General features: G+C 38.0%; 1 protein-coding gene across 4 annotated transcripts in view; it reads left to right on the top strand.

Annotated features, from left to right (window-relative positions):
- SCML2 (Scm polycomb group protein like 2) overlaps positions 1-25,553 on the top strand; it is a 98,569-nt gene that overhangs the window by 64,675 nt on the left and 8,341 nt on the right. For all 4 annotated transcript variants that reach the window (XR_006609474.1, XM_004758927.3, XM_004758926.2 and 1 more), the window contains exons 7-10: positions 13,648-13,856; positions 18,444-18,567; positions 20,736-20,939; positions 21,660-21,839. Coding sequence is in view for 3 of the 4 variants with exons in the window: in XM_004758927.3 (XP_004758984.1) it covers positions 13,648-13,856; positions 18,444-18,567; positions 20,736-20,939; positions 21,660-21,839 (717 nt within the window). In the remaining variant the exon portion in view is untranslated. The remainder of the gene's footprint in view (positions 1-13,647; positions 13,857-18,443; positions 18,568-20,735; positions 20,940-21,659; positions 21,840-25,553) is intronic.

The following is a 25,553-nucleotide window of genomic DNA, read 5'->3' as shown; positions in this document are numbered from 1 at the left end:
AGAGCAAATCAAAGCTACAAAGCCTCTCAGTATACTGGTTTTGGTTCAGTTATCCAGATGTAATTTTTAAAAGCTCCTAGAAAAGACATAGCAGCATTTCCAAAATGGGGTATGCTCTGTCAGACCCCCCAAACAAACTCTTTTAAATGAGATCTCTACTTTTGTGAGTGAGTGGTTTATTTGTTTTTTATATGTGGGAATTACCTTTTATTGTATGTTTAAAGAATTTTTATTTTTTAAAAAGATTTATTTATTAGAGAGAGCGAGAAAGAGAGAGAGAGTGTGTGAGCATGAGCAGCAGGGTAGGAGCAGAGGGAGAGGGAGAAGCAGACTCCCTGATGAGCAGGGAGCCGGATGTGGGGCTCCATCCTAGGACCCTGAGATTATGACCCGAGGCAAAGGCAGACGCTTAACCAGCTAAGCCATCAAGGCGCCCCTAAAGCATTTTTAATACTGTAAAACTGTGGCTCTTGATTTTGAGAGGGAAACCTACTTGGGTCACCAATAAAACTCAGAAAGGACAATGGAGGAGCCAAGGCAACAGGATTGGGCTTGTTCACACTATTGGATGCCCGCCATGCCAACTAAACCATCTCTTTTTGGTAAATGAGCAAGGAACTGGGCAGAACATCCAAGTTAGAATAGGTCCAACAGTGGTTAAAATATGAAAAGACAGTGCCATTGTCATTAAAACTGGGGACAGCTACCACTAAAAATTAGAGACCTTTTTTTTTCCTTTATAACTTTTCCAGTGTTTGCCATCTTTTTTCCATGTAATGATTCGTTGTAAAACAAACTCTGAAAATGAAGTGGTAGGTAGGTAGAACTCTTACACTTGTTTTAGGCATAATAGAACGTGAGAAAAGTGAAAAGTATCTTAGAGGTCTTCAAGTAATGATAAAAGTATCTTAGAGGTCTTTAAGGTCCTGTGGGAGGTGTCTGACCAAGACCAAGAGCACCCCTGCTACTGTGAAATGAAATACAGACCACGTGTCTCTGCTGGTCAACTGCTTGGGCAATAGAGATGCTTTTACAGTTATATTCTGCTGTGTCAGCCTGTGCTACTGAGGGGATTTACTCTTTAATTCTGAAACTGCTGGAGACAGGTGCAGATTCTAAAGATCACTGCCAGTATGCAGGGAGGCTGCATGGGTATCCCTACTGTTATTTTTAGTGGATTCATGTATGCTTGTACAAGTTGTATGGCTTTTTATCAAAATAAAATATTATAATGCTTATGTTGAATAATTGCTTTCTTTAGGGACATGACTTGTTCTGTTATTCAAAAAAGTGGCTAGGTTTATCTTTGTTGGGGCATTTTTATATATATATATATATATATATTTTTAAAGATTTTATTTATTTATTTGTAAGAGAGAGAGAACGAGTACAGGCAGACAGAGTGGAAGGCAGAGTCAGAGGGAGAAGCAGGCTCCCTGCGGAGCAAGGAGCCCGATGTGGGACTTGATCCCAGGACGCTGGGATCATGACCTGAGCCGAAGGCAGCTGCTTAACCAACTGAGCCACCCAGGCGTCCCGGGGCATTTTTATATTTTTAATGACAAAATTGGTATTGTAGAAAACAAAGATAAGTGGTAAGAGTAAAATCTAAAAATTGCTTGTATTCTTGCCATCTGCTAATATTTTGGTATATAAACCTCACAATATTTTAATTAAAAAATCAAATGTTAATTGCCAGTTGTCATTGAGACCAACTGATGATGTCTTCAGATGCATATGTTGTATTCTGTTCTGTGTATACAGAATTATATTGCTTTGGTCCCAGCTACTTAAGTATTCTTACTGTGTTATTCTAGTAATTAATAGACATGAAACGTGTTCAGGTTATTAGATGTTTGATTTTGAGAAAATTCACAAGAAAATTTAACCCACTGAGCTATCCAGGCGCCCCTCACAAGAAAATTTAGAGTAAAGAAGGTGTTCCTCCATTATTTGATGCAATTTTTTCTGAAGGGTTTATTTAGCCAAGAGAATTGAAAAAAAGAAAAGCCCCTAAACATTGGATTATTAAAGGCATGTTGATACTTTGTAGTACTACTTAAGAAATTTTTTTTAAGATTTTATTTATTTATTTGACACAGAGAAAGAGATCACAAGTAGGCAGAGCAGCAGGCAGAGACAGAGGAGAAGCAGGCTCCCTGCTGAGCAGAGAGCCCAACACGGGGGGGGGGGGGGGGGGGGGGGGGGGGGGGGGGGGGGGGGGGGGGGGGGGGGGGGGGGGGGGGGGCTCCATCCCAGGACCCTGAGATCATGACCTGAGCCAAAGGCAGAGGCTTTAACCCACTGAGCCACCCAGGTGCCCCTACTTCAGAAATTTTTATTTGTGATTTACACATAAGTTCCTTCAAATTTGAACTTGAAGAAATGTTAAACCAACTATTTAATTCTGTATCTTGTTTTGCTAAGTTTAGGGAAGAAAATATTTTAATTGGAAGACATCTTTTCATTATTTCCCCTCACTAATTAAAAATAGTATTCAGTTTCAGCAAAGAGCATGGGCTTTTGGGTCAGACAGTCCTGAATTTGAATCCCCTTTCTTTATTTTTTAAAGATTTTATTTATTTAGAGTGCCTGGGTGGCTCTGTCGGTTAAGCGTCTGCTTTCTGCTCAGGTCATAATCCCAGGGTTCTGGGGTGGAGTCAGATATGTCATTTGCAAATATCTTCTCCCATTCCGTATGTTGCCTTTTGTTTTGCTGATTCTTTCCTCTGCTGTGTAGAGCTTTTTATTTTGATGTAGTCCCAATAGTTTATTTTTGCTTTAGTTTTCCTTGCCCCAGGAGACAAATCTAGAAAAATTTGCTATGGCCAGTATTGGTAAAATTACTGCCTGTGTTCTCCTCTGGGATTTTTATGGTTTTAGATGTCAGATTTAGATCTTCAAGCCATTTTGAGTTAATTTTTGTGTATTGTATAAGAAAGTGGTCTAGTTTCATTCTTTTTTGTTTGTTTCATTACTTTGCGTATAGCTGTCCAGTTTTCCCAGCACCATTTGTCTTTCTCCCATTGCATATTCTTGCCTCCTTTGCTGAAGATTAATTGACCACATTAATTGTGGGTTTATTTCTGGGCACCCTATTCTGTTCCATTGATTTATGTGTTTATTTTTTTTGCCAGTACCATACTATTTTGATTGCTACAGCTTAGTAGTATATCTTGAAATCATACCTCCAGTTAGTTCTGTCTTCTTTTTAAAAATTGTTTTGACTGTTAGGGGTCTTTTGTGGTTCCATACAAATTTTAGGATTATTTTGTTTAGTTTTATGAAAAATGCTGTTAGTATTTTCATTCGGGTTGTATTAAACCTGTGGATTGCTTTGGGTAGTATGGATATCTTAACAATATTGGTTCTCCGAGTCCCTGAGCATGGACTATCTTTCCATTTGTTTGTGTCATCTTCTGTTCCTTCCATCAGTATTTTATAGTTTCCAGAGTACAGGTTTTTCACCTCCTTGGTTAAGTTTATTCCTAGGAATTTATTATTTTTGGTGCAATTGTAAATGGGATCGTTTTCTTAATTTCTCTTTTTACTACTTCATTATTAGTGTGTAGAAATGCAATGGATTTCTGTACACTGATTGTATATTCTGTGACCTTACTGCATTCATTTGTCAGTTCTAGTAGTTTTTTGGTGGAATCGTTAGGGTTTTTATATATACTATCATGTCACATGCAAGTAGTGAAAGTTTTAATACTTTATTATCAATTTGGATGCATTTTATTTATTTTTTGTTGTCTGATAAGCTGTGGATAGGACTACCAGTACTATGTGGAATAAAAGTGGTGAGAGTGGACATCCTTGTCTTCTTTCTGACCTTAGGGGAAAAGCTCTCAGTTTTTCATCATTGTGTATGTTAGCTGTGGGTTTTTCATGTATGGCCTTCATTGAGTTGAGGTATGTTCCCTCTGTAACCTACTTTGTTGAGATGAAGTGTATTTTTCCAAGAAAATTGTAAAATGTTGAGATCAAGCCACAGTGGTCAATTTGATGTGTAAACTACCTGCATTGTTTCTATGGGAATATATGACCAGAGACAAAACTTGGATATTAAACATTTATTCATTTAACAAACATTTATTGGAAGCCCATTATGTGGCAGGTCTCAGACCAGATGTTAGAGGTATAATGATGGTTTGAACTTACATAGTTCCTTCCCCTAAAGGAATTCAGTGTGGTGGGACAGACAGATATGTAAGTAAAGATAAGATGTAATATCTGTGCTGCCAGAGGTGCATGCAGTAAATGTGGTTTATGAGTATTAGATCCTATGGTGTGCCTGGGAATTTAGTGCTAGAATTTTGCAGGGCTGATAATTGAGCAGAGTTTCGAATGTGTAATAGGTAAGCCATTGACAGGGGAAGGGAAGGCCTTTCTTGGATCAACTTCTTCAAAGGCAGTAAGGGACCTGAAATGATGATTATGGCTGAATATAATGATAGTTGGAGAATAGAGGAGATGAGGCTGTGAAGATATATAGAGGGCCTTGGACACCAGACCGAGGAGTTTAGATTTTAGCCTATGGATAATGTGGCATCACTGAAGATTTATTTATTTGAGAGAGAAGAGAGAAACCATGTGCAAGTGGGAGGAGGGGCAGAGTGAGAGAATTTTCAAGCAGACTCCCCACTGAGCATGAAGACTGATGTGGGGCTCAGTCTCAGAACTCATGAGATCATGACCTAAACCAAAACGAAGGGTTGGATGCTTAACTGACTAAGCTACCTAGGCATCCCTGAAGATTTTTAAGACGAAAAGTGACATATCACAGTTTGGACTTCATTTTATTTTTTTAAAGTTTTTTATTTATTTAAGTAATCTCTACACTCCACATTGGGGCTCAGACTCACAACCCTGAGATCAAGAGTCACGTGCTTTTCAAACTGAGCCTGCCAGGTGCCTCACATGGTTTGTATTTCAGAAAGATCATGATAATGTGCTATTGAGTATGGATTGGAAAGGGCAGCCAGGAATGCCAATTTAGAGGCTAATGTCATAGCTTACGGGAGAAGTCACGAGAATCTGAACCAAGTCATTTCATGAGCATAAAGAAGAATACAGTTAGGAAATACTTAGGTAGGCTTGGTTAAACATGTGGATGGAGGAAGAGTACTAAAATGTCTTCAAGATTCCTGACTTTTGATAGTTGGGTGTAAACGGTAATGTCGTTCAAGATAGAGCATATCGGATAAGCATGGTATGTTCTGGTTTTGGACATGTTGAGTGAGAGATGCCTATTTAAAGATTTATTTATGTATTTGAGAGAAGGAGAACATGTGCCCATGAGTTGGGAGAGGGGCAGAGGGAAAGAATCTTGAAGCAGACTCCCCATGAGTACAAACAGAGTTCAACACAGGGCTCGGTCCCCCAACCCATGAGATCATGACCTGAGCCAGAACCAAGAGTCAGATGCCCAAACAACCCAGGCTCCCCAAGAGATGCCTATTCAGATTATCTAGTTGGGTCTTGAAAACACAGCTCTGGAACTTGAGAGAGGCTTATGATGGATGGGGGGTGGGCAGGAAAATATGAGAGCAAGTGGTTTGGCAGTCATTATTATATGTAGGCAGTAGCTGAAGTCAAGATAGTAAGCTTAAAGCACTTGAAACTGAAGTGGGGGTAGGGAGAAGGTGGCTAATCCTGGGGAACACCACAGGAAAAGTGACAGGTAGAAGGAAGATCAGGAGAGCGTGGCTGGCTGTGTGAGATCCAATAAAGAGTTTAAAAAAGAAAACACTATCAAAAGTGCTTAGTGCTGTTAGGGGGTTGTGGGTGACCTTAGCACCTAGAGGTTCCCTAAAAACAGTTGTCTGGAAGTGTAATTGCAGACGGTTGAAAATAAGAAAATGGCAGTAATAGTGAATGTAGGCTAGTCTTTCAAGAAGCTTGGCTGTGAAAGGAAGGAGTAAAGGTATTAGCTGGAGAGAAGTAGGTAAATAGGAATTCCTCTTTTGGAGAAAGTTTTTTTCTTGCATTCGATAGACGTTGACAACAAGATTTCCCTGATACCCTATCCATTGATAGAAGAGGGCCAGGAGCACGGTAATGGCCTGGGAAGGGTGAGTGAGAATAGCGACAGGGCTGATGGTGGTGGCGATGCTGCTGCTGTGACTTAACAGTTAACATTTATTGAATATATCTACCATGTACCACATGCTGAATTTAAATAATTTGTCCAAGGTCTCATGGTTATTATGTGGTAAATCTGGATTTCAACCTAATTAATCTAAAAGCAGTGTCCCTGCTATAGATAATGAGAAGCAGAGAAAGGAATAGGTATAACAAGTGGTTGGTACCAGAGTCCCATGTCCATCTGATATTTACCCTGCTTCTTCTGAGAATTCATAGTCCTCAGCTGGCTTCTGGCTTCCACATGCCTGCTGTGGTGCCTTTCTACTAGTAACTACCCCCCTGTGGTTTCCTTTAAGAGTTTTTCTTAGCTTAATTGAGGTTTTCTAAAATGATTTTTTTTATCGCTAAGAATCAGGAAATAAACATGCATTTATTTATTTATTTTTTAAAATTTCTTTTCAGTGTAACAGTATTCATTGTTTTTGCACCACACCCAGTGCTCCATGCAATACGTGCCCTCCCCAATACCCACCACCTGGTTCCCCCAACCTCCCACCCCCGCCCCTTCAAACCTCTCAGAATGTTTTTCAGAGTCCATAGTCTCTCATGGTTCAGCTCCCCTTCCAATCTCCCCCAACTCCCTTCTCCTCTCTAACTCCCCTTGTCCTCCATGCGATTTGTTATGCTCCACAAATAAGTGAAACCATATGATAATTGACTCTCTCTGCTTGACTTATTTCACTCAGCATCATCTCTTCCAGTCCCGTCCATGTTGCTACAAAAGTTGGGTATTCATCCTTTCTGATGGAGGCATAATACTCCATAGTGTATGTGGACCACATCTTCCTTATCCATTCGTCCGTTGAAGGGCATCTTGGTTCTTTCCACAGTTTGGCGACCGTGGCCATTGCTGCTATAAACATTAGGGTACAGATGGCCCTTCTTTTCACTACATCTGTATCTTTGGAGTAAATACCCAGTAATGCAATTGCAGGGTCATAGGGAAGCTCTATTTTTAATTTCTTGAGGAATCTCCACACTGTTCTCCAAAGAGGCTGTACCAACTTGCATTCCCACCAACAGTGTAAGAGGGTTCCCCTTTCTCTACATCCTCTCCAACACACATTGTTTCCTGTCTTGCTAATTTTGGCCATTCTAACTGGTATAAGGTGGTATCTCAATGTGGTTTTAATTTGAATCTCCCTAATGGCTAGTGATGATGAACGTTTTTTCATGTGTCTGATAGCCATTTGTATGTCTTCATTGGAGAAGTGTCTGTTCATATCCTATGCCCATTTTTTTCATATGATTATCAGTTTTGTGTGTGTTGAGTTTGAGAAGTTCTTTATAGATCCTGGATATCAACCTTTTGCCTGTACTGTCATTTGCAAATATCTTCTTCCATTCCGTGGGTTGCCTCTTTGTTTTATAAACATGCTTTCAAAAGACTCTCAGGGATGCCTGGGTGGCTCAGTCGATTAAGCATCGGACTCGGTTTCTGCTCAGGTCATGATCTCCAGGTTGTGGGATCAAGCCCTGTGTCGGGCTCTGCATTTGGCATGGAGTCTACTTGGGTCTCCCTCCCTGTCCCTCTCCCTCTGCCTCTGCCCCTCTCCCCTGTCCCTACTCATGTTCTCTCCCTCTCTCCGAAATAAATGAGCAAAATCTTTCAAAAACAAACAACAAAAGACCCATTTGATGTTAAATGTTTAAAAAAACAGAAGACTATCAGCTCGTTTATTATGGAAAGGGAAAATAACTCTTATGTGACAAGAAGAGTCCTTGGGGATTCTAAAAGGCTAATTTCAGAGGAAAAGCAGACTCTGGCTATTATGAACATTTAATTTCTGAAGCAAGGTTAGGCTTCTGGGATAGGATGGTGGCTCCTCTGATACAGGTTGGGAGAGAAGCGAGCACAAATGGGACAGAATTTGAAAACACCTGTCAAGGAAGCCAGTGTGATGGCATGGGCTGGCAGTAGGAGTGAATGAAGGAAGATCAGGGGTTTACACCTGACTTACATCCCCTTTGCTCTTACTGTGACCCAAGACTAGTCAGTTTGTGGCATTATGAGCTCAGTGAGTCAGGGGGCCAAGTTTCCAGATAAAGGTATTGGGCACTTCAGCCAAGCTTTTGTGAATACCAGGCCTCAATGTTGGATAATGATCATGTAAGTGTAACCATCTCTGTTGGTATCTCTGTATTTTTCACTGTTGAGGTTTATATTCTTTCTTTGGGTTTGTAGTTAGCACGAAAGATTTTAGTGTAAATTGTACATACAGTTTTAAGAACAAGGAAGATGACTTGCAAAATATTTCTAAACATGAAAAAAGTTCCAAAATCAAATGTTTATAATGACAGATTTTTTTTTTTTTAAAGAGTTTTGGTTTCTCCAGACCATATCTTACTTTTCTGTTTTGGCTATTCAGAATTTGATTTTGTTTATTTCTTGCCTCAAATTCAAGGAATATATTTTTATAGTAATTTCTGCTCTTGTCATATGGCTACATATGTAGCATTCAGTCTATTTGAGGAGAAGGAAATCATATATCATCTATCTACTTAAGGAAATGGGAATTTTATGGATCCACAAATATATTCATGGGAGACATGAGTTATATGACTGGGACCATATTTATTTCTTCCAGATTTCCTAGATTGCCTCAGCTGGTAAAAAGTACACACTAAGTATTGAGTAAATAGTGGATGAAAAATCTGGAGAACACTAAGCAACCATTCCTCTTAAGTCTTTATAGATCAAAAGCAAGATACATATTAATTTATATCTCCGATCCATTTTTGTTTAGGTTCAACTCAGCTTTGTTTAAGCTAAACCAGCACATATGTAACAGTAGCTGAAAATAGGAAGTTGCTGTTCATTTCTAAGTGTATTTCCTTTTCTGTGGTAATTGTATGTGCAGGTGTCTTTTCACAATTCAGAGAAGGCAAGCACTGTCTTTCAATAATAAAACATCTTCATATGTTAGCAGAAATGTATATTTAATGAGTGTTATTTGGAAATAAACACTAAATAAGGTTAAATCGCCAGACATGAAAAGTTTTACCAGCATGTTTTTTTCTGTACTTGTTAATGTTTTCTCTTTGTATGCCTCTACATCTGTTTTTTTAAAAACCGAAGACTCCCTCTGTCAGAGAGCACCTATGGACTCTAGTGAAGGATCTCGTAGGAATTCACAAGGTTGTCTTTTGTCCCTCCTCCTGCTTTTTGTAAACATGTGCACTGTGACTCAGGGGAGTGCATTTAATAGCCTGTTTTGCTGAAAGCAAGGCAGCATATAAGAAAAAGTATGCACTTAGGAGACCAAACTCTCTTAGCCAAATGGGTAATCTTGGCTACATTATCTAACCCCACAGAGCCCAAGTCTCCTGACATGTAGAAAGTGGGGAAATGATACCTACCTCATAGGATGTTTGGGTGGATGATGTGGGATAGCAGTAATAGAAATGCCTAGCATGTAATGGGTAGCCAGAAAATACTGGCATCTGTTTCCTTTCTGGAGTTCCCCTGTTCCAGGCTTCCAGGCCTCCTCTTGACTGCCTTCTGATCATTTCCCAAGATTTATTAATTTCTTTTGCATTTCCACAATTCACTAACTTCTCATCTCCTGGATATTTTTCTTAGCTGAACATTCTCTGTTCTATCTGAAGATAAGCTGAAGAACCAGGTAGGTTTTGTGTTAGGTATTCACATAAAAATTTTTATTAAAGATGGTTAGTATATCCTTCTATATATTTCACATACTTTTGTCAAAAAAGGTTTCTACTCACTTTGTGGCCACTATGAACACACGGTTATAGTGCTAGATATAATTTGAACCTTATCATTTAAACAAATTTATTTTGTATTGGAAATAATTTAATTAATAATAGAGTTTCAGCATAGTGTATATGTTATATGATTGCTTTTTGGAGATAAATACATGTATAATGTATAGTTTAATTTTGATGTCTAATATATTGGATGATTACTCTTTCCTCTTTAGTTAAAATATTTGAAAAAGTCTTTTGTTCTAGGTGCTGAGGACATGACAGTAAATGAAACTGAGTATTTGCCTTTGAAAAGCTTGCTTTCTAAAGTGAAAATTTCTTGGGGCACCTGGGTAGGTCAGTCATTGGGCATCTGCCTTCAGCTCGGGTCCTGTTCACAGGGTCCTGGGATTGAGCCCCACGTTGGGCTCCCTGCTCAGCGGGAAGCCTGCTTCTCTCTCTCTCTCACTCTGCTTGCTTGTGTTCCTTCTCTCACTGTCTCTATCTCTGTCAAATAAATAAATAAAATCTTAAAAAATCAACAAAGTGAAAATTTCTTTTTATACACAAAATTTTTTATAATGCTTTTTCTTATTTTGCTCATACATGTGTATATACTATGAATTAAGGAGCTCATATAGAATATTACATTTTAGGGGAATATTTGAAGCTGTAGCTAAAGTATTTGTGTCCTAACATTTATTAATTTCAAATGCCAAATTTCAAATTTTAAAACACCAAAATTCTTAGATCAAATAATGATTTCATTATAGTTGCCATGTTCCAACAAGTTACTGTTTTATGCATTACAACTTAATTACATATTTTATATAGAATATACTGGTTTTAAAGGAATAACATTGGCTTGCAGGTTGAAAATAGTTTTTGTTCATTCAGCATTTTTTGAGGACCTTCTATTATCTTAGGTTCTGTCTTAAACCAGCCTGGTGCAAGAATTTGAACTCAGGTCCAAAGCCCAATCTGTTTCCTTTTCTTCATGCCATGTATTCAGAGGTGGAGACCAGAACTGTGGAGATAAACAGATTAGTCAAGACAGTGAGGATTTATTTGGATTTAGTAACTAGGGAAGTGTCATTACTGACCTGGGAAAGAATTTCCTTAAAATATGTTTGTAAGAAGGAAAGCTAATTACAGGAGGCTAAGGAGACTCAGAATAATAAGGAAATTGGAGTATTAAGTATAGGTGCTGCTTCTTGGTATTTTGGTAAGGACTAGAAGGTGATTCATGCAAGGGCTTGAAAGTATACCAGAAACTAGGAGAACTAACTTCAAAATAAAGGATTTATGAGTGTTGTAAGAATAGTTGGGGATCAAGTGATTAAATACTGTGAAGAACGAGGAGGACATAGAAACCATAATGTCTCATGGGAACCAAATAAGACAATTATTAGGTGATAAGTAAAGGGGATTGACTGGACTTAGAAGAGTAGAGGCAAGACTTTTCATTTGGTGCAAGAAGAAGAGGTGAGAATGAATGAAAATAAAAGCATTTTAAAATGGAGAAGTGAGATGGTTATGATCACTCCCAAAGATACCCTTTAATCTTCCCATAAAGTAGAAGGTAGGGTCATTTGCTGAATGGAATAGAGTAAGAAGGAGATGGAACCTTTAACAGGGAAATGCATTCTGTTGTGGAGCATCCTTGGAAATTAGTGAGTTGCAGCAGTGACACCCAAATTGAAGTCAGTGTGGATTTTATAGCAATAATATTCCTATGTTCCGAAGCAAGTGTTGGCAAACTGCAACCCAAGGGCTAAGCCACATCCAGCCCATGTAGCCTGTGAGCTAAGAATGGTTTTTATATTCCTAAAGGATTTAAGAAAACAAACAAAGAAGAATGTGTGGTGGAGACTGTATGTGGCCTTGAAAGCCTGAAACATTTACTATCTAGCTCCTTATAGAAAAAGATTGCTGACCCATGTTCTACAGCTCAAGGCCAGGGAAAGCAAATGATAGTGTGCCTCAAAGGTGGAAACCAGCATGCTAGACATGATCAAAGATCAAGGGGTGATAAAGTAAGGGATACTAGTTAGGGGGATATTGCTAGAAGTGGATAGGAGGTCGATAAGGAGTAAAGTAAAGCCAGAAGAAAGTTAATAGATTGAATGAAAATAGAGAGGGTTTGTGGCTAGATCTCATAACGAGCAAAAAAGCCTGGTCAGTTGGTATGAAGCAAAGATGACAGGTAAGAAAATTGGAGGTAAAGAAAGGTATCGCAGTGGTTGTCTTGGAGATAGAAGAGTTCCAGAATAGCTAAGTATAACCATTTTAGGGAGGGGTTGAACTGTTGGTGATGTCAGAATGATGAAGCATTGAATTATGATGTTTAAATTTCTGAAGATGATGACAAGGAGACTGTGTAAGAAGAAATAGTGTGAATTAGGTCACTGAGATTACTGAAGAAAGCAGAAGTGAGGGTGGAGTATGAGGTAGATGATGGTAAAGAGGTAAGAAGACTGGGGTAGGTACAGGAATTACTGTAAATAAGGGGAGAAAGCGGTGGTGGCAGTTAAGTTTTCTTCCCTTTGCCCTGGCAGCTGGGAGAAGACTGTTTCTCCTCTTGGTTTGGCAAGTAAAAACCTTGATTAAAAAGGCTACAGGAAAGATGTGGTATTCTCCATTGAAGGTCAGATTCATACACAGTCTTGGAGTGTGGGAAGAGCAAAGCTGTGGATTAGTTTCAAGTTGTAAAATGGAGCCCTCAAAATAAAAGTAGTTGAATTTTGCATAAATGTATAAATGTTGTTCTTACACATTCTTCCTGTAAAGAATTTTTGACATTAGTACTTCTTACTATATAAAATTCATGTTTTTTATAATAATAAAATTATTAGGAGATTAATACTAATAACATCTCTTTTTATTTGACTGTGAACATCGAGAAAAGTAACCTGGCAGATAACGTTAATTTGACATGCTCAGACTGTCTGGATAGGGCTTACTCGCATATGATAGTGGTCCTTCCATGACAGTGTTAATGTAGAGTCTACATTGTGGTATATGAAGCTTCAGTACTAGACATACATATAGGAACATAATGAGCTTGAACCATTAAAAATCAAGTGTAGGGAATTCCTCTGGCCTCTGAAAGACGAACTACGAGTTGATAGTGGTTTTGCTGTGTTTTTCTATATTGATGAGAAGAGTGATTCCTGCATACATTGTGGTTAGATATTTTGGCCTGGTATTTTCTGAAGGGAAAACTCTTTTCTGGCTAAGAACTAAAAATAGGAGAAGCAGACAATGTAAATTGCTAGAAATTATCACTATGCTAAGTTTGAAGTTACTGGTTTGTCTTATAAAAGCCTCTTCATTTTTTTTTTTTTCTGGAGAATTTGACTACTTGCTGATAATCTGAAATCTTAAATACCTAAAATTTCATTTTATGTATGTATGTATGTATGTATGTATTTAGATTTTATTTCTTTAATGGGAGAGAGAGAAGGCACACATGTGTGAGTGGGAGGAGGGGCAGAGAGAGAGAATCTCAAGCAGACTCTTGCTGAGAGTGAACTCCCTGTGGGGCTTGATCTCATGACCCCTCAGATCACGACCTGAGCTGAAATCAAGAGTCAGACACTTAACTGACTGACCCACTCAGGCGCCCCCTGAAACTTCACTTTAAATGGTACTTTTAAGTGGTTTTTAATGAATAACCTTTGGAATATTTTTAAAGGTTGAGTTAAATTTCTTTAGAGTCCTAAGAAGGCAATACCTGTGTCATTTACTTTAGTTTTATTTTTATGTTGTGTTTTTTGTTTTTCTCAGTGCCCGTTACAAAGAATATAGCAAAAACACAGTCTTCTCTTTCCAAAGCAACCCAGCATTCAATGCAGTCTCCACAGAAAACTGCTGTAATACTACCAACACAGCAGATCAGGAAATCAGGTCGCATTAAACCACCTGGGCAGACTTCAGTCCCTAAGAAGGGAAGTGCTGTTAAAAATATCACACCAAGGAAAAAAGGCCCAAAAAAGGTGAGTTAATCTCCTTCTAATTTGTATTATAAGTCTCTGCAGTGCCTTTTTTATAACATAGGGTTTAGGTTTTACTAAGAGTATGATGAAGTCCTTGAGCAATGTACTGTACGAAGAGCATATATAATGCTTTTTAAAGCTCACATAGCTGGCTATCAAGATTGGTATTTCTTTTCTTGGGTAATCTTTAAATTTTGAATAGTGTTCAACTTTCTCAAAACCACATTGGAAATACTATGTGGGTATATTTGTGTTTAGGCCAATTTATTTAAAAGTCAGTATACTTTGAAGTGAGTTTTACTGTACATAAATTATACCTCAATAAAGCAGGTTAGGAAGGGGAATCAAAGCGATAAATTCAATGGTGCTGGCCACCCAACTGACTTCTCCAAAGAAAACAACTTTAAAATCTAGAAATAATAGAAAAAAACAGCTACTTGAAGATACTGGAGAGTGAATGGAAGCAGACATACTGTCGTTGGGGGGAGTATGCACAGAAGGTAGGGGTGTTATAAAGATTTCTGTATCTGGCAAAAATACTCTTCAAGAGTGAGGTAAACTAAAGATATTTTCGATAAAAGCATACTTAGAGAATTCCACACTGGCAGATAAGCACTTTAAGAAATCATGAAGGAAGTTTATGTCTGGGTAAATGTAAATGATTTGTTTTTTGCTTTTTTTCCTCTTAATTTCTTTATACTAATGTGACTAAAGCAATAATTATAATATGGTCTTGTGGGGTAATGTAATATAAATTGCATGATATAATACATCATTACATAACATCAATACATAATATGATGTAATGCATATAACAGTATAAAGGCTTTGAGTGGGGATATGGATTTTTGTTATTGGAAGGTTTCAACATTTTATGTTAAGTAGTAGAATATTAACTACGTGGGTTATACAGTGTAATCCCCAGGGCATATTGTAAAAACACAAATGCAAAGAAGTCTAGCTAAAAAAGCCAGTAGGAAAACTAAAATGGAATTCTAAGGAATATTCAACAAGTACTTAAAAAAAAAGGAAAGACTGAATGGAGAAATAAAACACAGAGGAGACAAATAGAAAGGAAATAATAAAGGAGGGTCAGGGAGGGAGAAAAGAAAATAATGAGGGTATACCCAGACCCCAAAATATTAATAATTACTTTAAAAGTTAGTGGACTAAATTTTCCAATTAAAAGACAGAGATTATAAAAATAGATTTAAAAAATACCCAAATACATGTGTTCTACAAGAGATGTATTTTTTTCCTTTTTTTACATGATATATATATTTTAAGATTTATTTATTTAGAGACAGAGAATGAATGAGCAAGCAGGGGGAGGGGCAGAGGGAGAGGAAGAGAGAGAAACTTCAGCAGACTCCTCACTGAACTTGGAGCCCAACCCTGACATCAGGACCTGAGCTGAAACCAAGTGTCAGATGCTTAACCAGCTGTACCACCCAGGGGCCCCACAAGAGATATATATATATATTTTTAAAGATTTTATTTATATATTTGACAGACAGAGATCACAAGTAGGCAGAGAGGCAGGCAGAGAGAGAGAGAGAGAGAGAGAGGAGGAAGCAGGCTCCCCGCTGAGCAGAGAGCCCGATGCGGGGCTCGATCCCAGGACCCCGGGACCATGACCCGAGCCGAAGGCAGAGGCTTTAACCCACTGAGCCACCCAGGCGCCCCAAGAGATATATTCTTAATAGAAGGACATAGAATCTTCCTAGATCTTATTAGAACTAAATTAAATTTAAGCAGTAATAAACATTTCTGAGTTCAGCCATCTGGTATCATATATATGACATTTCTGTTTTGTTTCAACTAATGTTTATAGTATGGAGCAAAATGACAATTCCATTTTTATTTTATTTTATTCTATTTATTCTTTTCTTTAAGAAAGAGAGCAAGAAAGCACAAGCAGGGGAAGTGGCAGAGGGCACGGCAAAGGGAGCGGCAGAGGGAGAAGGAGAAGCAGGCTCCCTGGGAGCCTGATGCTGGGCTCAATCCCAGGACCCCGGGATCACAACCCGAGCCGAAGGCAGACACTCACCGACTGAGTCACCCAGGCACCCCTGATTTTAAAATGCTTAAATTAATACTGGTATTTTTATTTCAAAAAGCATTAAAAATTTTTAAATAAAAATTAAAAGTAACAGTGGATATATTACAAATATAAAATCATAAGCATTAAAAAATCAAATAAGCAGGTTATTCTAATGTAAATCATTAGCAGATTAAAGTTCAAATTCAAAATAAATTGCATAAAATTAACGAAGGTTGTGATACTTAAATGGAAATGATGCTTTATTTTAAATGCATTTTGAAAACTGGAATGTATTGAGGATGTCATTGATGCATTTTTTTAAGGTTTGTTTATTTGAGAGGGAGAGAGAGCACAGTAGGGAGGGGCAGAGGGAGAGAGAGTCCCAAGCAGACTGCGATGAGCATGGAGCAGGACTTGGGGCTTGATCTTATGACCCTGAGCTCACAACCTGAGCTGAAGCCAAGAGTCAGAGGCTCAACTGACTCTGCCACCCAGGTGCCCTTGATGCATACTTTTAATGTTTATTTTCCAGCTACTGAAAAAAGTCTTTGTGATTATTTGGTAGAATGATGAAGATTTAAGTCCATAAAGTTTCTCTTCACTCCTTTATTTTTAAATAATTCCAGTGCTAATTTGACAATTTTTAAAAAGGTGTTTTTGAAAATATTGTTTAGAGGTGCCTGGGTGGCTCAGTCATTAAGTGTCTGACTTTGACTCAGGTCATGATCTCAGCATCCTGGGATTGAGCCTGACATTGGGCTCCTTGCTCTGCAGGGAGCCTGCTTCTCCCTCTCTCACTCCCCCTGCTTGAGTTATCTCTCTCTGTCAAATGAATAAATAAAGTCTTTTTAAAAAAATATTGTTTATAAGGTGGTAGGGTGGGGCACAAGACAGAGTCTGTAATTTTTTTTTGTTTTTTTTTTCTCTATATTTTTTTTGGATAATTGTTTTTTGTTTCGAAGGAAGAATTTTAGTTCACCATCTTCTTAACTTTATTATTTCATCATGAAAGGATGAAGAGTCTCATGGATTTATCGATATCCCTTTCTCAGTACTGTCGCACCCTAGTTTAATGATTTTTTAAAAAACTTTTATTTATTTATATGGAAGAGAGGGTGAGAGAGTGAGCAGGAGCAGAGGAGGCATGGAGTGGGGAAAGGAAGAGGGAGAGGGTGAAGCAGGGAGTCTGACATGGGGCTGCATCCCAGGTCCCCGGGGTCATGACCTGAGCTGAAGGTAGATACTTACCTAACTGAGCCACCCAGGTGCCCCCATAATTTAATTATTTAGGAAGTCTTTGAACTAAAGTACAAATAATTCTTGCAGTAGACTCTTTGTCAACTGTCCATGTACCCCCCCTCTTTAAGGATTCTAGAGGTACAGAAGCACATTTTTCAAATAAATGTCCCTTTATTCAATTTACAGTGTTAATAGAAGCATACTGTCTTGGTATGTCTTAAGTCAAAAGATTCAGATTTTTAATATCTGAAAGGATGAGAATGTATCAACACTATAATTATAATTCAGTTCTTAAAAAATAACGTGATTTTGGGATGCCGGGGTGGCTCAGTTGGTTAGGCATCTACCTTTAGCTCAGGTCATGATTCCAGGGTCCTGGGATTGAGTCCTGCGGCAGACTTCCTGCTCCGCAGGGAGTCTGATTCTCCCCCTCCCACGCCCCCTGCTTGTGCTCTCTTTCTCTCTGACAAATAAATAAAAATCTTTTTAAAAAACCACGATTTACTAGAATACAGTGAACCCAAATGACAGTCATTAATTTAAACAAGGAAAATACAACATTGAATGTTATCCTATTTTATCCTCCTTTGTCCCTGCTTTTAAAATATCCTCTATTATTACCTTTTCTAGGTACAAGACCCCCTTCTCTGACATTGGAGAGCCGTGTTTGAAGGTAGCTCCAAGAAAACCTCAAAGTTGATATAAAATAAATAAAAACACTAGTGATATTTAAGAATGTCCAGAAGACATCTGTTTCTTATATACAATAGGCATAATTTTATATGGACTTTAGGAAACCACTTGTAATTTTGTCAAAATTATCATACATAATATGGAGAAATGCAGGCCAGATGCAGTAAAAACCAGATGAGTGACTGCTTTGTAAAGACAAAGTCCGTCCGCTGCCTTGTTAAAGTTCCCCACCCCCATTTGATGTGTTGCTGAATTGGATTTGCAGACTTTACTTTAGCAGTGTGAAAAAAACTTGCCTAACAGGGAGCCTCAGAAAATAAAAACAAGTTTTGTAGAGTGAGCTATTTGGCTAAGGTGTGACCTGTTGGAGGAGGGGTAATGCTGGGAATCCCATACTCCTGGTCTCTTCTCCTGCCTGACTGGCTCATAGGCCTCTCTGAGGAGCAGAGTTCGGAAAGTACTGTAATTTGTGACACACACAGGGGTTTCCAACCGTAAGGACTTCTGACAGCTGATCATTTGTGACCAGTGATGCTGACAATTTTCTAACCTCCTTATCTAAGAATCTTTAAAAAATGTATAATATATGCCTGTGCTTTTTTTTTAAACAGGAAAAATATTTTCCTGTTTTGTGTTCTACATCTTCAGCTTCTATAAAATCCCTGGCAAGAGACCGTCGTGTTTCATATGATAAGGATGCCACTCCTGGTACATCTAAAATAGTGATGTCAACAGGTAAATTAGTATTTTTTTAAAAGGTGTAAAATTACTAATCTTTCACTCTGTGTTATTTTAGTGTCTTTGAATTTGAGGAATAAAATAAGAGGAAAAAAGATGATAAGACACGTTTTTGGGGTTTTTTTCTTAGCATTTTTCGTATTAAAGTATTTTGAAATTCTAGTTCATTTTGATGTTAAGGAAAAACTGTTTAAATACACAAGTCACTTGAAATTTCACTATTCTTAAAGTATTTTATTTAACTTGGTAAGATTTGCAAAATTTACAACATTGTCAAATCTATTTTTCTTTTCCCTTTGTCTTATTTCACAGTGTCTTTTTGTCTTGTATGTACTTTTAAAGCTATTTCCAATGTTTTTAAAATGTCTTTTAAAATCTTGACATAGCTTTACCTGTCAAGGGGCATGATGACTTTAAATTATTCTCAGTTATGTGAAGAGTATGAAATGACACTAACCTAGACTGAACAGATCCCCCTTTTATTTGTCATCTCTTCTATGTTTTCTTGTTCCCTTCCTATTTTTTTAAAGCATGTAACACTGCTTTTTCTCCTAGTTCTTTGTCTTTCTTACACTCTTCTGTTCCTTGGACCCTTCTCCCCAGTTTTTTTTTCCTGATTAAAAAGAAATTATTTTTTGAAATCGAAATCACTTACAGATTATCAGTTTATTATTCCTGATTTTTTGTCTGTTGGCAGGAGAGACTAGCTAAATAAGTATAACACAAAGGAGATAAAACATTGAAATCTTTGTTTAGCATCACTTGTGTTCAGTAGGACTTTGTCCATCCCATCAGCACCATGGGTTTTTATTTTTTTAAAAAAGATTTATTACTTATTTTAGAGAGAGAGGGAGAGAGAGAGAGAACATGAGCTGGAGGGGTAAAAGAGATTCTCAAGCAGACTCTGCACTTAGTGTGGATCCCAGGCTTGATCCCACAATCCCAAGACTACAACCTGAGCCAAAACCAAGAGTCGGACGCCCAACCAACTATGCCACCCAGGCACCCCCTGGTTAAGTTTTTAACAGCCCTTTCATTTCTGTGACGGAGTCCATCCTTTCTTTGGCTATTGCCCCAAGCTTAAATTATCTTGTATTTCAGCATAGTGAAAGTGAGATTATTGTACTGAATATCGACCATGTAAATGTAAAATTTGGCAATATAAATTAGGTAATGGATAAAAATCACATGCTTATTGATTTGAGGGGACAGTATATTTTATGTTTGGTAATAATGTACTCATATTGTTACATTGTATGTTGATTTATATTTATTGATTCTCAGTGAAGAAATATTATGGAAATGTGACATTTGTGTGATTACAGATGATTGCTTCTAAGTCATATGCTATTATTATACGTAGGAAAGTGTTATTTTTAAATTTTCTTTAGTGAACCTTGGCAGTATATAAAGGCCATTTTTATTTTCCTTAGGTTAATGAAAAAAATTATTCTAGGTCATTAGAACTTACTGTGTGACATGTATCTTAAATTATTTGGTTACTTTAGAAAATACACTGAAGGTGCAATGTTGGTGGTTTAAAATAAATTCAGTCCAAAGAGTATATTAACATGACCAGTTTTGACAAAATTCTTGTACTGTGTATACAGTTAAAAGGTGAAAGTATTTATCTTTATACCATTTTACATGGTGTGGGAATGTGTGAAGAATGGTTTTGTGAGGGGCTCCTGGGTGGCTCAGTTGGTAAGCATCTACCTTAGGCTCAGGTCATGATCCCAGGGTCCTGGGATTGAGTCCTGCATCCGGCTCCCCGCTCAACCCTCCCCCACTCTCCTTGCTTGTGTTCCCTCTCCCACTTCCCTGCTCGTGTCCCTCTCTATCTCTCTTTCTCTCTCTCAAATAAATTTAAAAAAATCTTAAATTATTTTATGATGCTACTAAAAGTTGGATAGGTCTTATTATTATTTTAGGCAGAATTCTAGAAAACTGAATAGGCTTTGGATTATTTCTAGATTTAATATCTTTATACAAATGTAAAAATTAATTACATATATACTTTTAGGTAGCAGAGATGATTGTTGATAGTTTATATTTGGGTTCTCTTTGAGTGAAGTGTGGCTAGTGGGATATAGTGAATAATCACGTAGTGTTTATGTTGCTTTTAACCAATCTTTGTTGTATTTATATACACATGTTTCCTGAAGTCTGTGTCTATGTAAACAAACATGGAAACTCTGGTCCTCACCTGGATCAGAAGAAAATCCAGCAGCTTCCTGACCACTTTGGCCCGGGCCCCGTGAATGTGGTGCTCCGGCGGACCGTGCAGGCTTGTGTCGATTGTGCCATTGAAAGTAAGACTGTTTTTGGATTTCTTAAGCCAGATCATCGTGGAGGAGAAGTGATAACTGGTATGCTCAGCTAATCCTTTATTCAGCTTTACTTATGAATTGATTTTAGGTTTGAAAAAGGCAAGGATTTTATAATAAATAGATGATCTTATTATACTTAGAGTTTATTAACTACTTATAATATTGGCATACTTACATTGATATAATTGAATATTTATAATAAGTGCCTGTTGATAGACTTTTAACTCTGGGAAAGTTTAACTTTACATTCAAAGTAGACAATGGTCAGAGTCATACTGTAAATGGAGGCAAAATATTTTTTTTTACATGCTTTATTAAGTTCACTATAGGCAAAATACCTTGGTTGATAATATATTTTAATGTTTTTAGAAAAAAGACTGATCTGTAAGAAGCTGTAAGTGAAAATGTGACTCAAGAAGTGCTTATGAGATAAGATACAACTGCCTTTCCTGACTGATCAGATACTACATTTATGCCCACAGAATGCTTAGAGTAGCCAGAAGTGCTATAGATCACTGGGTTGCTGCTGCTGCCCTTGATGTTGTTTGCCTTATGAATATTTGTTAAATGAGAATGCTTTTACCAATATAGGCTATTGTGTTTGAATGAGAAGGGCCTTTGTAATTTAAGAATATTCCTTTACAAATTACAAAAACCGCAAGTTAGATTAATCCTACATTTCCAAAATTGATACTTGTTTTGATGTTGTAGTTTTATCTTTCTACGAGGTAACTCTGACATCTCTTTTACCCCCAATAGCTTCCTTTGATGGGGAAACCCACTCTATCCAGCTCCCCCCGGTGAATAGTGCATCATTTGCTCTACGCTTTCTTGAGACTTTATGCCACAGCTTACAGTGTGATAACCTTTTGAGTAGCCAGCCTTTTAGCTCTTACAGAGGTAATACTTCTAGTCCTGCAGAGCATGATAAAAAATCAGGTGAGAGAAAATGTAAAATTTTATACTGTGCTTCTATTTTATAATTAATACGAGAATCTTGTATACTTTAGTGCCCTCCTCAAAGTAAAAGTTTTAGCCACCATGAACTAATTAGACATGTATAATATATAGTTTTTGTTCATTCAAAGTGGACAAGTAGTTTCTTATATTCATAATGAAGTTGAGTCTCAAAACATGAAAAGTATCCTGTGGTTTGACTTGCATTTCCCTAATGGCTGAGGTTAAGGATCTTTTCATGTGCTTATTGGCTATTTGTAGATCTTCTTTGCAGAAATGTCTATTTAAACCCTTTCTCTATTTTTATTTGGGTTCTTTGTCTTTTTACTACATAGAAATAAAATATATTTGTGCTTCTTATATATTATGTTTTTTCTGTTATAGTTATATTCTTTATATATTCTGGATAAAGTTCCATATCAGAAATATCCTTTGCATATATTTTCTTCGTTCCATAGGTTGTCTGTTCACTTTCTTGATGGTGTCCTTTGAAGCACAAAAGTTTTTAATTTCATGAAGTCCAACTTATCTATTTTTTTCTTTTATTTCTTGTACTTTCGGTGTCATACCTAAGAAAATATTCCTTAGTACAATTTTACAAAGATTTACTCCTATGTTTACTCCTAAGATTTTATAGTTTTAGCTGATATATGTATAGTTATTGATCTATTTTGAATTAATTTTTCTATATACAGTGAGATAGGGTCTAATTTCATTTCACATGTGAATATCTAATTGTCCCAGCACCATTTGTTGCAAAGACTACTCTTTTCCCTATTGACTTGTCTTGGCACCCTTGTGAAAAATCAGTTGGCTGTAAATATGTGGATTTATTCCTGGATTTTATTTTTCATTGATCTGTATGTCAATCCTCATGGCAGTATCATACTACCCTTTTTTTTTTTTAAAGATTTTATTTATTTGACAGAGAGCACGCAAGAAAGGGAGTGGGACCCTGAGATCATGACCTGAGCCAAAGGCAGATACTTAACCAACTGAGCCACTCAGGCACCCCAGTACCCCATGATCTTGATCACTGTAGCTTTTTGTAGTAAGTTTTGAAATTGGGAAGTGTGAGTTTTCCAACTTCGTTCTCCTTTTTTCAAGACTGTTCTGGCAATTCTGAGTTTCCATATGATTTTTAAGTTCAGCTTGTCAATTTCTGCTGGGATTTTAGTAGAATTTATGTTCCATCTGTGGATCAATTTGGGGATTGTTGCCATCTAATAATATTGGGTCTTCGGGGTGCCTGGGTGGCTCTTGATTTCAGCTTAGGTTATGATCTCAGGGTCTTGGAATTGAGCCTTGCATCCACTTCCATGCTCAGCATGGAGTCTGCTTGTCCCTCTCCCTCTACTCCTCCCTTGCTTGCATGTTCAGTCTCCCTCCCAACTCAAATAAGTAAGTAAGTAAATAAGATCTCTTGAAAATTAATATCACATCTTCTAGTTCATGAATATGGGATGTAAATGTATTTAGGTCTTCCTTTATTTCAGTAGTATTTTGTAGTTTTCAAAAAGCACATCTGGGGGACGCCTGGGTGGCTCAGTTGGTTGGACGACTGCCTTCAGCTCAGGTCATGATCCCAGAGTCCTGGGATCGAGTCCCGCATCGGGCTCCCAGCTCCATGGGGAGTCTGCTTCTTCCTCTGACCTTCTCCTCGCTCATGCTCTCTCTCTCACTGTCTCTCTCTCAAATGAATAAATAAAATCTTTAAAAAAAAAAAAAGCACATCTGGTACTTCTTTTGCTAAATTCATCTCTAAACATTTTATTATTCTTTAAAGATTTTATTTATTCATTTGAGAGACAGAGAGAGCGCAAGCAGGGGGAGAGTCAGAGGAAGAGGGAGAAGCAGACTCCCCACTGAACTGGGAGCCCAACATGGGGCTCTATCTCAGGACCTAGAGATCATGACCTGAGCCAAAGGAAGATGCTTAATGACTGAGCCACCCAGATGCCCCAGTATTCTTTAACTTTTTATGTGGATTTGAGTCACTGTTGAATGTTATTTCATTTCTTGTAGGTAAGCTGTTCAAGTGAGGAATTTTCCCACTTTTTAAAAAAAATATTGTTTTGAAGAGTTTATTTATTTGACAGAGAGCAAGGACAAGCAGGAGGAGCAGCAGGCAGAGGGAGAGGGACAAGCAGGCTCCCTGCAGAGCAGAGAGCCCTACTTGGGACTCAATCCCAGTACCCCAGTATCATGACCTGTGCCAAAGGGAAATGATCAACTGACTGAGCCACCCAGGCGCCCCAAATTTTCTCACTTTAAAAAAAAGGAGTATTTTAGGGAGAGAGAGAACAGGGGGAGGGGCATAAGGAGAGAGATAATCTCAAGCAGACTCCCCTCAGGGCAGAGCCTGACACGGGGCTTGATCCCACCACCCTGAGGTCATGATGTGAGCCAAAATCAAGAGTCAGATGCTTATCCAGTTGAGCCATCCAGGGGCCCCTCACTTTTTATTTGTGAAGAATTTCTTATTTCTCCTTCATTTTTTAAAAATAGATTTTTATTTATTTATTTGACAGAGATCACAGGTAGGCAGAGAGGGGGCAGCAGAGGCTCCTTGCTGAGCAGAGAACCTGATGTGAGGCTCGATCGCAGGACCCTGGGATGATCTGAGCCGAAGGCAGAGGCTTTAACCCATTGAGCCACCCAGGCATCCTCTCCTTCATTTTTTAAACTCTAGTTTTGTTGGAGGTAGAATTCTTATTTGACTGTCTTTTTTTTTTAAGCAATTTGAATATATCATACTACTTCCTATTAGCCTCTATAGTTTCTTTTTTAAAAAAATATTTATTTATTTATTTGATGGAGAGAAATCACAAGTAGGCAGAGAGGTAGGCAGAAAGAGAGAGAGAGAGAGGGAAGCAGGCTCCGTGCCGAGCAGAGAGCCCGATGTGGGACTCGATCTCAGGACCATGAGATCATGACCCGAGCCACAGGCAGCGGCTCAACCCACTTAGCCACCCAGGCGCCCAAGCCTCTATAGTTTCTGATGAGAAGTCAGTTGTTAATCTTATTGAAGATCCCCTGTATGATGATTTGCTTTTCTCTTGCTAATTTCAAGATTCTCTTTGTCTTTTGCTTTTGATAGTTTGTGTTTTTTCTAGGTGTGGATATCTTTTAATTTATCCTCATTGGAGGTAGTTGAATTTTTTGGATGTTTGGATTAATGCTTTTCATCAAATCTGGGAAACATTTAGCCATTACTTTTTCAAATAGTCTTTCTGTCCCTTTCTCTCTGTCACCTCTCCTTCTGGAAATCTAACATTATGTGTATTTTGGTGTCCTTGATGGCACCCCACAGGTCTCTGGGGCCTGTTCATTTGCCCTCATTCTTTTTTCTTTCTGTTCCTTAGACTTTATCATCTCAGTTGACCTTTCTTTTAAATTTGCTGATTTTTTTCTTCTGCTAGTTCAAATCTGCTCTGGAGCCCTTCTTTTTTTTTTTTTTTTTTTTTTAAAGATTTTATTTATTTATTTGACAGAGAGATTACAAGTAGGCAGAGAGGCAGGCAGAGAGAGAGAGGAGGAGGCAGGCTCCCTGCTGAGCAGAGAGCCCGATGTGGAACTCGATCCCAGGACCCTGAGATCATGACCTGAGCCGAAGGCAGCGGCTTAACCCACTGAGCCACCCAGGCGCCCCTCTGGAGCCCTTCTAGTGAATGCTTCATTTTATTTATATTACTT

This window comes from Mustela putorius, unplaced genomic scaffold (assembly GCF_011764305.1).
Source record: "Mustela putorius furo isolate JIRA1106 unplaced genomic scaffold, ASM1176430v1.1 tig00003836_pilon_pilon_pilon, whole genome shotgun sequence".
In the NCBI taxonomy this organism is placed as follows: Eukaryota; Metazoa; Chordata; class Mammalia; order Carnivora; family Mustelidae; genus Mustela; species Mustela putorius.
Note: the sequence above shows the minus strand (reverse complement) of the source record. Positions and strands in the feature narration are given on the sequence as shown.